The sequence below is a fragment of the Eptatretus burgeri genome, chromosome 3, assembly GCF_056783735.1.
Source record: "Eptatretus burgeri isolate ZD-2024b chromosome 3, Ebu_testis_v1, whole genome shotgun sequence".
Classification (NCBI taxonomy): domain Eukaryota; kingdom Metazoa; phylum Chordata; class Myxini; order Myxiniformes; family Myxinidae; genus Eptatretus; species Eptatretus burgeri.
This window is the reverse complement of record NC_140963.1, coordinates 109,649,974-109,665,911: the sequence shown is the minus strand read 5'-3', so window position 1 is coordinate 109,665,911 and position 15,938 is coordinate 109,649,974. Positions and strand designations below refer to the sequence as shown.

The following is a 15,938-nucleotide window of genomic DNA, read 5'->3' as shown; positions in this document are numbered from 1 at the left end:
CGTAAACGACCATCTCCAGTTACGAAGTGCAAACATAATATGACTTTGCAATTGGCAGCAATAAAACTACTCATCAAATCTTGATGGACTAGAACGATTAATGCCCAGGAGTGAGTAATGCTGCTCTTGGAATCAAATGCACCTCAGGATTTTCTACAACTTTCTGAGAGGGATATGGATTTAACCCCTTAATCCCTATAAGATATAGCAACAGCTCAGCCCGTTGAGAAACCCTCAATGTTATCGTTGCAGAACAAATCATCATTATCATGTAGCATGCTCTATGCAGAGCGACGGTTTTACCTTAGCAGTTTCTTGGCTGGAGTTACAATCCTGGTGGGATCTAAACCTGGATAGTCACTCCGACAGAGGAAGTCATTGCAAGAATTTGTAATTTGGCCATTTTGCAGGTGATAGCTCGCCTTCTCTTTGCAAAGGACGCCGTGGGATCTTTAATGTCCACCAACTAATGCTCGCAGAGCACCCAGTTTAACATCAATCCGAGGGATGGTACACACATTGACATTTCATCATGCCTGCAAAACACCAGGATTACAGTTTATAGCTAGGTCAGGATGCAAACTCAGATTAGACAGCTCAGTGGCAAGTATGCATACCTCAAAGCCATCCTGCTAGCCAGTTGAAGAGCAATGTGACAATTAATTAATAAACACAATAAAAATATTCGACCATCAATAAATACATCAGCTTGTATTTCACAAAATCTCTACATATATGCTTGTTCAATGGGACACTGCATTTAACCTGTCCCTTCCCTTCCCCCCACACAAATATTTTTGCATCAATATTAAGCAAAATTAAAAACAAATTATCGACTGTTTAAAGAGTAGTCTGTTTAGAGCCGAAACACAAACTAATGAATAATAGGGAACTGTTGACCAAGCTCATTTTCCCCCTTTTCCCTCTCACATACTCACATGGCAACAACATATACATTTCCAACGCATTTCAAATAGTGGGAAGAAAGGAAGCACAGGTGCAGTCAGATTGATCAATCATCCCATCTATCGATCCATGGCTCCATTGCTGGGGCTATCTGCAGCGAATATCTCCATAAGATGCTCACAAAACTCCTTTTCTTCCTGCACAGGGAGACAGGGAAATAAAGATGCCTGAAAAAAATACATCAGCAATCAAAGTTATATCAGACTGACAGCTAATACTGTGTTTTGGTTCTGCTGAGCGAGCAACAGCAGTTAAAAAAAACAAACAAACAAACAAAAAAAAAAATCGGTTGCAAAAGTTGACGACCACATTGAATTGGGACTGAGATATGGAATGTTGAAGAACAATAGGTTATTGAGCAAGCAATGCATGAAAACTGCTCCACAAAGCAACACTTTTGTGCAGGGCAATGGAGTGCTCCAAAAGTTTGTTTGCATTAGCATTGTTGAAGGGAAGAGGGGAGAAAATGTGGCTGCGCATGAACATGCTCATGTTACACGACTCACTTGACCTATTAGTCATTCGACAAGTGTACAAAAATTGAGACTTTGTGGCACTTTCTCAAGGCAGGTTTAAAGGGACATTACAGGTTGGAGTTGTCTTACTAAAATAAGACAATTCTGCATGCATGTATAAAAAAAAACAGTGATCTTGGACCCAAAAGAAGGGAATTATCCTGCAAGCGAAGCACAAAGCAGTTGGTTCACTCTGTCTACAGAAGTCAGTCAATGATTGAGGAACTACTTAATTTCAATTGAATTTCATATTTTGATCACGAAAGAACATGAATTGGAACACAAACTTGCAGTTTAGTAGTACTTTGGCTCTGAATTACACAAATTGCACAGAATCTCATCCGGTTTGCACATACGCACAGAGAAGTCAGGCAATTTTTACCCCATGCATGCATGCAAAGCAAAAAGTGCGGTTAAGCAATTGGTTCACTTTGTCTGTCTGTCTGTCTGTCTGTCTGTCTGTCTGTCTACAAACATCAGTTTATGATTAAGGAACAACTTTATTTCAATTGAATGTAATACTTTGAACACTAACTGGAACAGGAATCAGAAAACAAACCTGGAGCTGAGCAATATATTGGCTCTGAATTTGTCCCCAATCGCGTAAGCGCAGAGCAGAGCGAGAATTTTTTTTACTCTGCCTGTCTAACAGTCAAAAAAAATTGAAAATCATGACAAACAGGAAACTTACTGTTTTTATTGACGTCATAAAGGACACAAATAACTAATTTAATGTGCAAAATAAGGTGTACGACGTAAAATAAGGTGTAAAATAAGACTGCGCATCAACAGCGATAACCTTCCAAAAAAAGTTTGTTTTCATTTGTTTTTTTCTACAGCCTTTAAAATCTTTATTTTATTTCTTCTTTAGAACCAACAATGTTGGGAGAACAACATTCGCCTTATTGGTACTTCCAAAAACCTCTTGTTTAGGAGTACTTTAATAAAATAATATGCCAGTTTACATCATCTCGACCAATCAAATTTGCCGCTCATGCTCTCAGCATTGGGGAATATCAAGATTCAGACAAAATTGTAGCCTGTCAGAAATATACATCATCACCACACAGCCCTGATGGAAATGGAAATGTGATGTAAATGTATAAAAGGTATGTAACAACACAAATGGAAGCATTCGATTAACAGACTGCATTGATAATGTGGGATTGGGCTTTTTGGTGTGCTTCCTCATTGCATTACAAAACTGCACAGAAATTTCATAAAAGGTTACAGAAAATAATCTAACGATAAAAAAAATCCCAGAAGATCTCTCAGATGCAAAGTGATTGATATTTGAAAACAAATGGCGTTCATGAGACACATGGCTTCGTGCCGATTGAGAAACAGCCATAGAAGAAGAAGAAGAAGAAGAAGAAAAAAAAAAAGGACACAAGGAAAAGCTTTAAATTCCATTGCAAGGAAAGGCATGGAATTTCAAATGAGTGAAGGGAAGGTTATAATTCACACTTTTATTAGGTCACGCTGTCTGAACGGAAGCAGAGCATCATCGACGCTTTTATTGTTTTTCTTTGCAAGGAGATGAATGTGCAAAGTCAGATGTTCATAACTGCACCAGCTCTGAATCTGGTAATGTTATCATTCCTCAAACAGTCACTCTTGCACACTTATGCTGCTTGTTTCTCTTTAAACCGATGAAACTCGACTGTACTGGTCAATCACCTCCTTCCTTAAGATTCTGAGAGGATGGTAGAGAGGGAGCGTCCTTACATGTTTGAGCTGCCAAGACTGTTTAATTCCCCACCCGGCTACAAGTTGTCTGATCGGTGTTTTGTTGGAAGTGTGCTGCATCACAAAGTGTGCCATCCTTCAGATGGATGCTCAGTTGAGTGTTCAGTCTGCTAGCATGAGTTGGTGGATGTTAAAGATCCCACGGTGTCTTTCGGGAAGAGTAGGCAAGCTGTCACCAGCACAATGAACAAATTACAAATTCCTGCCTGCTTTAACCTACAGGGATCACTGCATCAGCTTTAACCTACACTTCATCAGAAATATAGTTGTGCCCCCCATAAATTATGCTACCTGTGGGTCGGACCTATAAATAAGTCCTGCCCCAACACACTTAAGATATGATAAAAACTCATTCAACACATAATTAAAGTGAAGTGCCATCAAAAGAAGTGAAATATTTTTTGTTACCTGAAACTGGTCGTTGGTACCAAGCTCTGAGATTCTACTACGGAGTGCATGCTGCAGCCCCAAAGCTGACTCTTGACAACCAGCCAGTCCCATGGGATGAGATGCCAGACTTCACCGTTGAAAAAGTAAGGGACAAAAGTAAGTAATAAAAGGTCAGAAAGAAGGGCAAAAACAATTAAAATGCATACAGTGAGGATGTAAAGACTTAAAACATGAAGAAGAAGAGGAAGGAGAAGAAGAAGAAGAAGAAGAAGAAGAAGAGGAGGAGGAGGAGGAGGAGGAAGAAAGGAATACAGTACAATTATAAATTTTTGGATTAATCTTTGATATGGTTACCAGCAAAGAGCTCCAGCGATGTGCTCATGTGATGGTTCATGAAAATCTTGTAACATCATCCCCAATTGTTGCACCGTGCCCATTGCAATAAAGTCCTCTGCAAGAGTGAGAGATAAGTAAATAAAATAGTCAAACTGGGAATATGCATGGGGGAGAGAGAGCGAAAGGGGGTCTCCCACTTGGATGAGGTTTAAAAAAGGTGGTGGTGAGGTGTTGTTAATAACGTGCAGGTGAGGTGTTTTTAATAACGTGTCAGTGAAGTGTTTTTAATGATGTGCCGGTAAGGTGTTTTTAATGACGTGCCGGTAACATGTTTTTAATAACGTGCAGGTGAGGTGTTTTTAATAACGTGCCGGTGAAGTGTTTTTCTTAACGTGGTGGTGGTGAGGTGGTTTTAATAACGTGCCGGTGAGGTGTTTTTAATAACATTCCATGAGGTGTTTTTAAGAAAGTGGTGGAGGGGTGTTTTTAATAACGTTCCGTGAGGTGTTTTTAATAAAGTGGTAGGTGGGGTGTTTTTAATAACATGCCGGTGAAGTGGTTTTAATTACATGGTGGTGGTGAGGTGGTTTTAATAACATTCCGTGAGTTGTTTTTAATAACGTGGTGGTGGGGTGTTTTTAATAACGTTCCGTGAGGTGTTTTTAATAACGTGGTGGTGTTGAGGTGTTTTTTTAATAACGTGGTGGTGGGGAGGTGTTTTTTTTAATAATGTGGTTGTGGTCTGTTTTTAATAATGTGTTTGTGGTCTGTTTTTAATAATGTGGTGCCGGTGAGGTATTATTAATAATGTGCCGGTGAGGTGTTTTTAATAACGTGCCGGTGAGGTGTTTTTAATAACGTGCCGGTGAGGTGTTTTTAATAACGTGCCGGCGAGGTGTTTTAAATAACGTGCCGGCGAGGTGTTTTTAATAACGTGCCGGCGAGGTGTTTTTAATAACGTGCCGGCGAGGTGTTTTTAATAACGTGCCGGCGAGGTGTTTTTAATAACGTGCCGGCGAGGTGTTTTTAATAACGTGCTGGCGAGGTGTTTTTAATAACGTGCTGGCGAGGTGTTTTTAATAACGTGCCGGCGAGGTGTTTTTAATAACATGCCGGCGAGGTGTTTTTAATAACGTGCTGGCGAGGTGTTTTTAATAACGTGCCAGTGAGGTGTTTTAAATAACATGGTGGTACGACGTTTTTAATAACATGCCAGCCGGTTCAGTGTTTTGAATCATGTGGCAGTGTTTATGCAGTTGTCGTGAAGTGTGGTGAGACGAGTGGAGCGAGCTAATCCATGCTGGTATGTACATGTATATATCTGCAAATCTGAATTATTTACATGGTAATCATAATTTTTCCCTCAAATATGCAAAATATATTTTTAGATAGGAATACCCGATTCTTGCAAGTTAACGATTATGCCTTGGAAAGTTTCATTTCATTGAACTAGAGCGAATCTTTAATCCAAGTACCAGCTAATACATGAGTCCAGGTCCATAAAAATAGGTTTTCGAGTCAAATTGAGCCTGCAATCCAGTAATCAATGAAGTTCTCCATCACTGATAATTAATTATTAACAACAGCTTCATGTTGATGTCGTCAATGATTTGGTCTCCTTCATATCTCACCCCCACTCCTCCCCAAGGACAGCATCCTTCCTTTGTGAGTCGGTGCACTCCATTGGATGCAAAAGGCAATTCAAAGGTATCCGAATTTGGTGTGTACCTTGAAGATGAGGTCTGGAACGAAGTTAGCAATGCACCAGGAATGCAGCTTTTGCACGCAAGCGTGGAGACTCATTCTGCAGACTCCGGAGCAACAAGGAACAACCATCCTTTTCTACAAACTCATGCAGCGCCACCTCACTTTCGCGCACAATGCCTGCACCCACAAGGAACACAGCAAAGCATTATCCTGTTCATGCAATTCTGATGCACCATATTCTGTTAGAGTGTCGGTGCTGCCAAAGCAGTTTCTTGGAAAGGGTTATACTGGGTGGTTTCCCATTACCTTCCCAGCAGTAGTTAGGGGAGGAATTTGAAATTTGTTCAGTGCTGATGATAGCTCGCTGACTCTTCACGAAGGATATCGTGGGATCAATAACATCCATCGACTAATGCTGGCAGATGGGACTCATTTTAATGTCTATCCGAGGGATGGCATACACATTGATGAATCACCTTGCCTGTGAAACAGCAGAATGAGAGTTTATTGCTGAATCGGGATTCAAACCCAGGCAAGACGGCTTTGAGGTGAGTGTTCGTACCTCTAGACCAGTGTTTCTCAACCGGGGTTCCCCGGAACCCTAGGGTTCCGCAAGAGGTCGCTAGGGGTTCCGCGAGAAACTAATAAATAGGCTGATGTATTTTTGAGTAGTTTTTGTTTGATTTAATATTCGTAATTTTACTATATACGTACGGCATAATGTTGGAAAATCCTTGGTTATTATAATAGAGGCTTCAACCTCTTATATTATTTACAATTATAACAACCATAGGGAATATATTTAACGATGTCTATATGGCACCAGTGTGAAACCGCCCTCACTGGTTAGTGGACGTTCTGCACGCGGCGGATTCGTGTATCATTGAGTGACTGATATATTATATTTACCATATATATCGAAAAAAATATTATATTTACCACGTGAACTACGATAAAAATATTAAAGAGCAAGATATTAATAATGGTATATAATAATTTTTATGCAAGGGTTCCCTGAGACATGAAAACTATTTCAAGGGTTCCACAAGGGTAAAAAGGTTGAGAAACGCTGATCTAGGCCATCCTGTTATTTCCTGCAATAGTAGATTTATAATCGCAAATAATGTGCTGACGCGGTGCTTACAGGCATATGCAGCATGTAGACTCCAAGCTCTGGCTCCATATACCCAGTGAAGCTTTCTTTCGAGCAAAGTATTTGTTTTTGAATTGCACGATCACAAATAAAACACAATGACAAATGAATGTTAGAAACGAACGTAACGTGAAGCCATGACTTTAAAGCGATGAAAGTATAAGACTCATGTTGGAACTGTGAGGAGCTGATGACACCTTCAAGACTATGACACTTTCATGTGACAAATGGTACCAGCAATCCTCAAATCAATACCAGCATGACTTGCAATTAAGATTACACTCAATAGAATATGGGTTTCTGGTTCATTTATAAAGGGAAAAATAATAACAGGCTTGGATATTAACTCCCCCACCATGCAGAAACTCACAGGAGACAGCCAAAAGAGCCTTGACCCTGACAACCTCATTTGTGTCTTTATCCACAAGGTCCAGCAACGTTTGAAGACCCCCGAGACTCAAGACACAAGACTGAACCATGGGCTCATTCTGGGCACAGATGGCAACCAGCTCTGCTGCACGATGTCGTAGAGAGGGAGCCAAGGAAAGCAAGGGTCCGGTAAACACCACATTCATACCACCAAGCTTGCAAAAGTCTACTGTGAAATAGGGTGGGGGAGAGGCAGGGGATCAAGAAGGTAGAGAGGTATAGAGGTATAGAGGTATAGAGGGAGAGAGGGAGTAAACATCGCTCGTATTGCATTTTCAGTGTCAACCGATTTTACAATTGTCATTCGGTTAGTTCAATTCATGGTAAATAAACATTCAGGCAGTAACTCGCCATGGTTTTATTTGGGTTTAGTGGAATGGCATTTCAAATGGAAACATTTACAATTGAAAGCCCAAAAGCAATTACTCAACTGCTCGATATATTCAATTAGATTGTGGTGCCTGTTTCGCCGGCCAAACAGCTCGTTTCAAGATTACCTCTACGCTGTCTAATTACTTTATAATACCGAGGATAATTAAACTGTATGGGTAAAATAGATGGCCGAAAAGCCAGACCTCGAGAATTGTCTACAACTTCGGTGATTTCCAGAAGCGTGTCGAGTGCCCTCTCCTGCCTTTGAACTCTTTCGTCCCACTCTTCCACATCCTCGTCTTCCTCGTTCTTTGCCCTGCTGCGGCTCTCTTCTTTTTCCCTGCCCATCTCGACTTCCAGCAAAGCAAGTGCTTGTTTCATTAGCTGTACATCGTCGCTGGGACAGCACAACTCTCCCAAGGCATTCATTAACCATTGTTGGTTCTAAGGAAGAAATTAGGTGAGGAAAGGTATTAGGTAACGCAAATGAAATTGCAACTTGAAGCAAGGTACAAGGAGGATTGATGGGGTGTGATATATAAACAGTCAAAAAGAACCAAGATAGGACATGGGTTAGAAATGGCAGAGAGGAGTGACTGACTAAGTAGCATTGGAATTCATAGAACTTTGCAATGGACCATGACATGCAGAACTGTATGAAATATTAAAAAGACTATCTAAGTATTCTATAAGCAGAATTTGCAGATGTTGACTCCCCCCATTCAGACCAATATGCAGACACTCCAAAAGACACCTACACAGGGTCTCTGATAGGTGCCCGCAGAGCCCACAGTTGTAGGGGCCACCCACAAAGAGGGGCCCCCCACATCAACTTGAATAACTTTCAAAGCATCTTGAAAGTCCAGTTGTGCAACATAGATTTTTCCAATATCACTAGCCATTCATTTCTACCGGCTGCCAATCGCTTCACTGATGGGTTTAACCAAAAGACATCACGATGCACTTCACAAACATATTGCACATCTATCGGTAAATCTCAATGATGAAAAATACAGTGAAATACACGAAAAAAACCGGACCTTTCAGAGCACTGTATTTTTTGTCACGGAGGTTGTTGTTGTTTTATCTATTCTTAGGTGAGTGTGAGGTTTCATAAATTTCTCAATATAATTATCCTTACGATAATTCACAGACCGGTGCTTGTTCGTTTGTGGGTTTGTGTGTTTGTTTGTCACGCTACTCCTCCTACAGTTCTGGGCCAATTACATCCAGACTTGCTGCATGCATGACTCCAATTTGTGTATAGGGTGTTTTTATCTTTCCCAGTCACGGTGGGGGGGGGGGGGCACAAATTCTTTATGTAAATGTGTATTATGTAGCACTGCTGAGGATCGGGGTATTACAAGTGTCCACCATTTACATACAGTACAGTCTTCCTGTCCCCATGTTTTCCAGTGTGTGAGGTGTTTTGAATTACAAGCAGTAGGTATGTTTTTGCTTCATGCACGTATTAAACCCGGGTTCTTTATTTTTCCTATACAGAGCTGTCAGTTGCCGATACACCGCCCAAATAAAGGTATGCGTCAGAAAAACGTGTTGCATACTCAGAACAAGATCGTCATAGGGTGGGTACTCTGCTCGTGATTTTAATTTTCGATCCGTACGGTGTTTTGTATCTGCCCTTTCTCGGCAGCAGATTCGTCTGTATTGGGTGTCACATGAGAACGGTGTCAATACCCTAGTCAACAAAAAAAACAATCAAAAAAACTGGAAAAAATACATGCAAATTTTTTTTTTCATATTTTTTTTTCCACATGGGAAAAACATTTTAAATCGTGAGTTTTGGAACTAAAAAAATAGGAAAAAATAGCCAGTTTTGGAACAAAAAAAAAAATAGAAAAAAAAATAGGTTCTGTTCTGTTCTTGTGTTTGGCTTCCAGGTAGCAATCATTTCTTGGAAGCATGGTTGTGCTGCTGATGCTGTGCCCCTCTACTAGTGCACTGGTACTCATTTTGCTGACCTTGGAAAGATGATAGGCTGAATAAACCCCACCTGGTGTTAATTCAGCAGCCAACAGGGCTTGAACTCAGGACCCTAGGATCCTAAGCCAGCCACCCCAACCACTAAACCAACACCAGGCTTCTAATAAAATAAAATAAAATAAAAAAATTAACAATAGATTTTAAATCACCAGTTTTGAACAAAAACAAAAAATAGGAAATAAATAGGAGAAAAATATTTTTAAACAAAAGAAATAGAGAAAAAATAACAACCATTTATGAAAAACAAAGTATAGAAAAATAGCGAAAACATAGCACTGCCACCACCAAAATCTCCAAAATAGCAAAAAAAAAAAAATAGGAAAAGAAACCTATCTTTTTGCTATTTTTGGGAAAAAAAAGTTTTTAAATCGCACTGAAATACCAAAAAAAGACAAAATATGGGGAAAATATATTTTTGCTTGCTGTAAATTGACTAGGGTATTCGTTGACCTCACGAGTGTTTGCATTTTGTTATTATCTTGCCAAAACGAAGTTTTTGCAAGATATGTTGGTCAGCTTGTATGTTTTTTTTTTTTTGTTTGTTTGTTTGTCTGTAATCACGGATAAAAAATTCTGCAGAGCACAGTTATCATTGGAAATTTTTGTAACTTCGCATATCAGAGGCCTATAGAGGTCCCTTTCAGTGCATACAATTTTGAAGGTCAAGGTCAAAGGTCAAGGTCACTTTGTCGCAAATCAGGGGAGTCGACGAAACCCTTATTTTTTGAGTAATTTTGATCGGATCGTCTTCAAACTTCATGGAAATATAGTTCATGGTCTGGCGCTCAGCTGATTAATTTTTGGTGGCGATTGGCCTTGACCTTCATATGTTTTTCTTTTGTCTGTAATCACGTATAAATCACTCTGCAGAGCACAGTTATCATTGGAAATTTTTGTAACTTCACATATCAGAGGCCTATCGAGGTCCCTTTAAGCGCATAAAATTTTGAAGGTCAAGGTCAAAGGTCAAGGTCACTTTGTCGCAAATCAGGGGAGTCGACGAAACCCTTATTTTTTGAGTAATTTTGATCGGATCGTCTTCAAACTTAATGGGAATATACTTCATGGTCTGGCGCTCAGCTGATTAATTTTTGGTGGCGATTGGCCTTGACCTTCATGGTTAGCACCTAAGGTCAAACATATTTGACCCCAAGGTCAAATTTTCAAGTTTTACGAACCATATCGTATAGTACCTCAAATTGAACACCTCGATGAGTGCTTTCTAGATATGTCAAGCTTGAGACATTATGACGTCATTTGGTGACGTTATGAGGAAAACGCATATTTTTCATGGTTACTCTGTAGAACGATTCTCATCGGAATCTCTCGTAGGCAGATATTCCTCAAGGAGTCGCTCCTGGTGCATAGCAGCTCTGTTCACCTCAGTGTCACCTTAAAGAAGTCACGTGGTCACCTTTTGGCAAGATACGGGTCACCCTGCGGGTGACATTGGTTTATTTTTTTGTTTGTTTGTTCTATTAACCAATTCCACCAGATAATATTTCAAAAGAATTATCTTTTTGATCACTTTACGGAATAATGTGACATTCACTTCGTTCTGTTTTCAAGTTATTGCATTTGACCTGAAATCGCAGCAATTTATTATTTTGGGCTGTTCAGTCCATACTACATCTGTGCCCAGTTTGTTGGTGATCTCCAGCTCAGTTTCTGATCCGATTTTTTGGGGTCAAGTTTTTCATGTGGTAGACCAGTGGGACCTGACAGTCAATTTCTGTCAGATTTAATTATTCATACAGGAAAATGTCTTTCTGCACTCATTTCATTTTCTGGGAAAACGTGACCTCACAGAGAAAGAATAATGTCGAGGATACTTTTGATGTGCCTTAATTCATAGAATCTCATGCCACAAAAACCCCCACTTTTTTCTCTGATGATGCATTCCAGAGTTTTAGTTAGAAACGTAATTTTTCACCCTTTGCTGACCTTGACATTTGATTTAGGACATTGTTGGCCACATTATCACACTTTGGTTGACCCATGCTACTCTCCTCCCAAGCTTGGTAACAATCGGTCCAGCCATCGCTGGCATATACCCATGATGATGCGGAAAGACGGATACACACAGAGACAGACGAGAGAGCTGGTCATTCAAATATTTCGCTAACCACGTTTGGGGGCGAGGCATGAATCGATTCTTCACCTGAAGACGTCACCATGTTATTGGCCATCCGATAGAAAGGCCCCCCTACATAAGGTTTTCCAGGGGGTCACCCACATTCCTAGTAGAGGCTCTGCAACTACATGATGGATCCTACGTGCTTACTTATGTGTAGTTACCTCCGCTGACATTGCAGAACGTTCAGTGTTAGTCGTTCCGGCAGCTCCACGAATAGACGTCACAGCACGAAGTAAACCAGGTAAGTCACGCACGGGCTGCGATTGAAGCTGAAACTCGGGCTGGACATGAAGCTGCTGCTGGGGTTGGACCTGGAGCTGCTGCTGGGGTTGGATATGAAGCTGTTGCTGGGGTTGGAGCTGAAGCTGCTGAGGTTGGGGGTGGACCTGGAGCTGCTGCTGGGGTTGGGGATGGACCTGAAGCTGGGGCTGGTGGTGGACCTGGAGCTGCTGCTGGGGTTGGGGGTGGACCTGGAGCTGCTGCTGGGGGTGGAGCTGAAGCTGCTGAGGTTGGGGGTGGACCTGGAGCTGCTGCTGGGGTTGGGGATGGACCTGAGGCTGCTGCTGGGGTTGAGGATGGACCTGAAGCTGGGGCTGGTGGTGGACCTGGAGCTGCTGCTGGGGTTGGGGGTGGACCTGGAGCTGCTGCTGGGGGTGGACCTGAAGCTGGGGCTGGGGCTGGGGGTGGACCTGGAGGTTGACTTGCGCATTGTCATTCACGTTCTCTCCGTCAGCCATCGCGAACCCTGCCTTGATGGAGTCCAATTTGAAATCCCTCAACACAAGAAGCCGAAGAAAACCTCAGAGACGCCACGTGTTGACTCGCCAACCGAAAAGGAATATCAAACAAAGCAATTGATCAAATACGATCACAAAAAGGTCAATTTACGAGGTCAATATCAAGTATTCGTGACCATAAAGCAAATCTGCGAAAGGAATCATTCAACGAACCAAAGGCACGTGAACATCGCCGTTTCTCCGATTACGCTCTCAAGCGCGACGTGATGACGTCACATAAATGTTACCTTTGAAGTTGTTCAATTTATATAAACCATTAAATGACGATTAGAAACCTATCAGTTTTCATCTGTAAAAGTGGACTATTCTACGTTTGTAATCAATATTTAAATATCAAGAAAAAACGTTTCCGATGGGGATGTGTGTTGCATCGTCGCACTTTAGACGAAATTTATGTTCGTGTTTTTTTTTGGTTTTGGTATTTTGAATACCGTACTATTTATAATTTGAAATCGTAATGTCGTTCACTATCAATGTCGAGACAGATTTATATACGTCATTTCCTCACGTCATGGTTGATCAACAACCTGTCAGGAAAATAAAACTGTCACCATTGTGAGAGTCGCTGTGGAAATAAAAAAATATACTTCCTCATTCAAACTTAGCAGTTACTAATTCATTCAAAATATATTTATGGTTCGTTGGCTGAACGACTTTATCAATACGAAGCTTATTCAATTTCCACAATGAAATTTCACTTATTCTTCTTCTTCCTCTTCTTCTTCTTCTTTACTTTTTCTTGTTATTCTTCTTCTTCTTCTTCTTCCCTCTATTAAGTGCAGAGACCATTGAACTGTATTAAAGGACTGCAAAGATTATGAAAATTTGTCGCCACCAGACGCCATCTTGGGAGGCCCACTCGAAGCAGATATATTTCGGACTCGCGTGATAAATTACAGGGAGATATTTATTTTGAATGTCAATTCGAGTTGGAAGTCAAAGAAAGTCGATGCGAACACTCTCACACAAACATAAGGCAACATGAACCTCTGTGAATCATTCATTGAGCTTAGCAACATGGCGGCGCGTGCGGAGAAAAGGGGCTGTGCGGTGACGACGCAATGGTGCATGCAACGTGAATAGCGATAATAATCCTTCCAGTCTTATATACATTTCAATGCAGAGACCTCAGAGATCCGAGGACTCGAGTTTGTGCAGCCTTTGTTTTCAATTCAATGCCGTATAATGCAAGCACGAGCAAGCCAATTGTCGCTCTCGAAGCCAACCGGCCACCATCTTACCCTGCCCAAGAACACAAAAAAATAATAAAACAACAACTTTAGCACGGGAGACAAAGGTGAACCCCCCCCATCGGTGATACAATGTGTTGATTTTGAATGAACATTAAATTTTCCAGCCAAGCTTTACTAATTAAATTACTTCTTCTATTTCTATCTGAAGAGAGCCATAATAATAATAATATAAGTGCAACTGACGAGTGTTGTACTTCAGTTCGGAGCGTTGGTTTGCCGTTTATTTATTTAATTTTTTTATTTTTACTTTTATGGTTTTTGTGCCCTGTAATTTACGTAAAAGACCTTTCAAGAGCACGTCTAAAATTTAGTTTAAATTCATAATAATCTGATAAATGCAAATAACTTCCGAACGGAAATGGAAGTTCTTCAACTTCCGGCTTCAGGTGGTAAGGAGGAGGCGGGGCGGGTACTTCATTGAGCGGCTGGTGTTCCGTTTTACTGTGTCGTGTGGGTTTAAAAGTGGGCAAAGTATTACAAGGTATTACCTAATAGGTGGGCTGTTTTTTGATAAATCCTTTAATGGCTGTGAGTATTCTTTAATATGGAATAGGCAAAGCCTAGAGGCGAACGTATAATTCTTCTTACATTCGCTTCTGACTTTACTTATAACTGGTTCACAACTGTATACGCAATTTCCGGTTACTTCGGCCTGGATTCGGGATCAGCGATGAAATAACGTAAATCACGAATTATTTTTTGATGATGCGGGAGATATCTTTATTAAAATCAGTGGAGGAAATATACACCATGTCTGATATTATCTGGGTCTTTCATGTCTCCAACGATGCCTTTATCTCCCGGCATGCATCATTCCCCGTGATAAAAACCAGAAACAAAAAAAAAAACGGAAGCAATAGGGTCATAGCCAACGACACCGATTCCAAATTGCCAGGGTATTGTGTTTTTGTTGTTTCCTATTCTCCCACGTGCACGCGTTAAGCATGAAGCTCACTGCGTTTGCTATTAACGTGTAAATAAAGGTTGATGATTTTTTTTGTCGATTAACAGGCTTGAAACTTGCTATTCATTCAATTAACATTGCAAGTGAATCAACAATTTGAAGAGCTCTGATGTATAAATTAATTGGCAAAACCATAATTGTTTTAAATTGTTATAAATTATTGTTTATAAATTATTGTTATAAATTTATAAATTAATTGGCAAAACCAAAACCAAAACAAAACCATAACCAAAGGAGCACCAATACAATATTACTGCAGATGCTCATGCTCGTGTGAGCTTTCACGGTTATTTTTTTTTTCCAAAAGATACATGTGACGTCATCAGCTCGTGCAGAGTGACGTCAAAAGTATTTCGCCAGTGAAACATTCACTCTGATCCTACGTGCTTCATTTTGGAGTCCAGAGCCCAGACTACCATTTGGAAGTGACAAACTAAGAGTGTCAATTATAGCTGGCATCCATGCAGGTGCAATCATGTCCACACCTTGTTATCTCTGGCAGTTTGTTTCTGCTTCTTGGGCAAGGCGATGGGCAACACGATGGGCAATCCATGGCCTGGACATGTACGTGTGAGAGGACGCAGCAATCTATAAGCCGGCTATTGTACCAAAAGGGAAACACAATCCTTGGGGCGTAGGTGGGGGTTCATTGGTGAGTTGGAAAGTGATCAAGCAAAGATGGAATTCATGAATCACTTTATCAAAAGTAAAGATAATGAACAACTGTAAGACAACTCTTATACCATCGGTGCTGGTATATGACCATCGACAAATGTGGAATGAATGGCTGTTACAATTCATTCATTGGAATGAATGTAGAATGAGTTTTCATATGGAATGAAAACTCTTATACCATCGACAAATTACATGACACACAGTCATCGTGGTGACGACCACTCAATACCGATGTGAAAGTGAGTGTGGTGATGCACAAAACAAGCCAATATAAAACCATGATCGGACTTCAACACTAAGCTCGATCGATCCTTTACTCCTTCGCCAGACTGCGTTGCGCAGCCTGTCTACCTCTTCAGATGCATGTGGGACGGCACGCTGACTGAGCTGAACGCAGCGCAGTTATAAATAGCTTATCACTGGCGGTGTAAACCAATGAGCACGCATCACGATTCCATGAAATCGGGCTTCTCACGAGGTAGAAGTTCCAT

At 40.8% G+C, this 15,938-nt stretch overlaps 2 protein-coding genes across 6 annotated transcripts in view; one reads left to right on the top strand and one right to left on the bottom strand.

The window, feature by feature from the left end:
* Positions 1 to 696: 696 nt before the first annotated feature.
* Positions 697 to 12,780, bottom strand: LOC147030689 (hsp70-binding protein 1-like). Its single transcript, XM_085874987.1, is given in 7 exon segments — positions 697 to 1,103; positions 3,639 to 3,747; positions 3,975 to 4,071; positions 5,685 to 5,840; positions 7,187 to 7,411; positions 7,821 to 8,061; positions 11,920 to 12,780. Coding segments are annotated over 7 exon segments (1,482 nt in total). The 5' UTR covers positions 12,496 to 12,780; the 3' UTR covers positions 697 to 1,025.
* Positions 12,781 to 14,194: 1,414 nt separating this feature from the next.
* Positions 14,195 to 15,938, top strand: part of LOC147030688 (uncharacterized) — a 30,217-nt gene continuing 28,473 nt past the window's right edge. For 3 of the 5 annotated variants that reach the window (XM_085874977.1, XM_085874973.1, XM_085874975.1), the window contains exon 1: positions 14,195 to 14,303. The gene's annotated coding sequence lies outside the window, so the exon portion shown is untranslated. The remainder of the gene's footprint in view (positions 14,304 to 15,938) is intronic. The other 2 variants (XM_085874978.1, XM_085874974.1) reach the window with 1 other exon arrangement.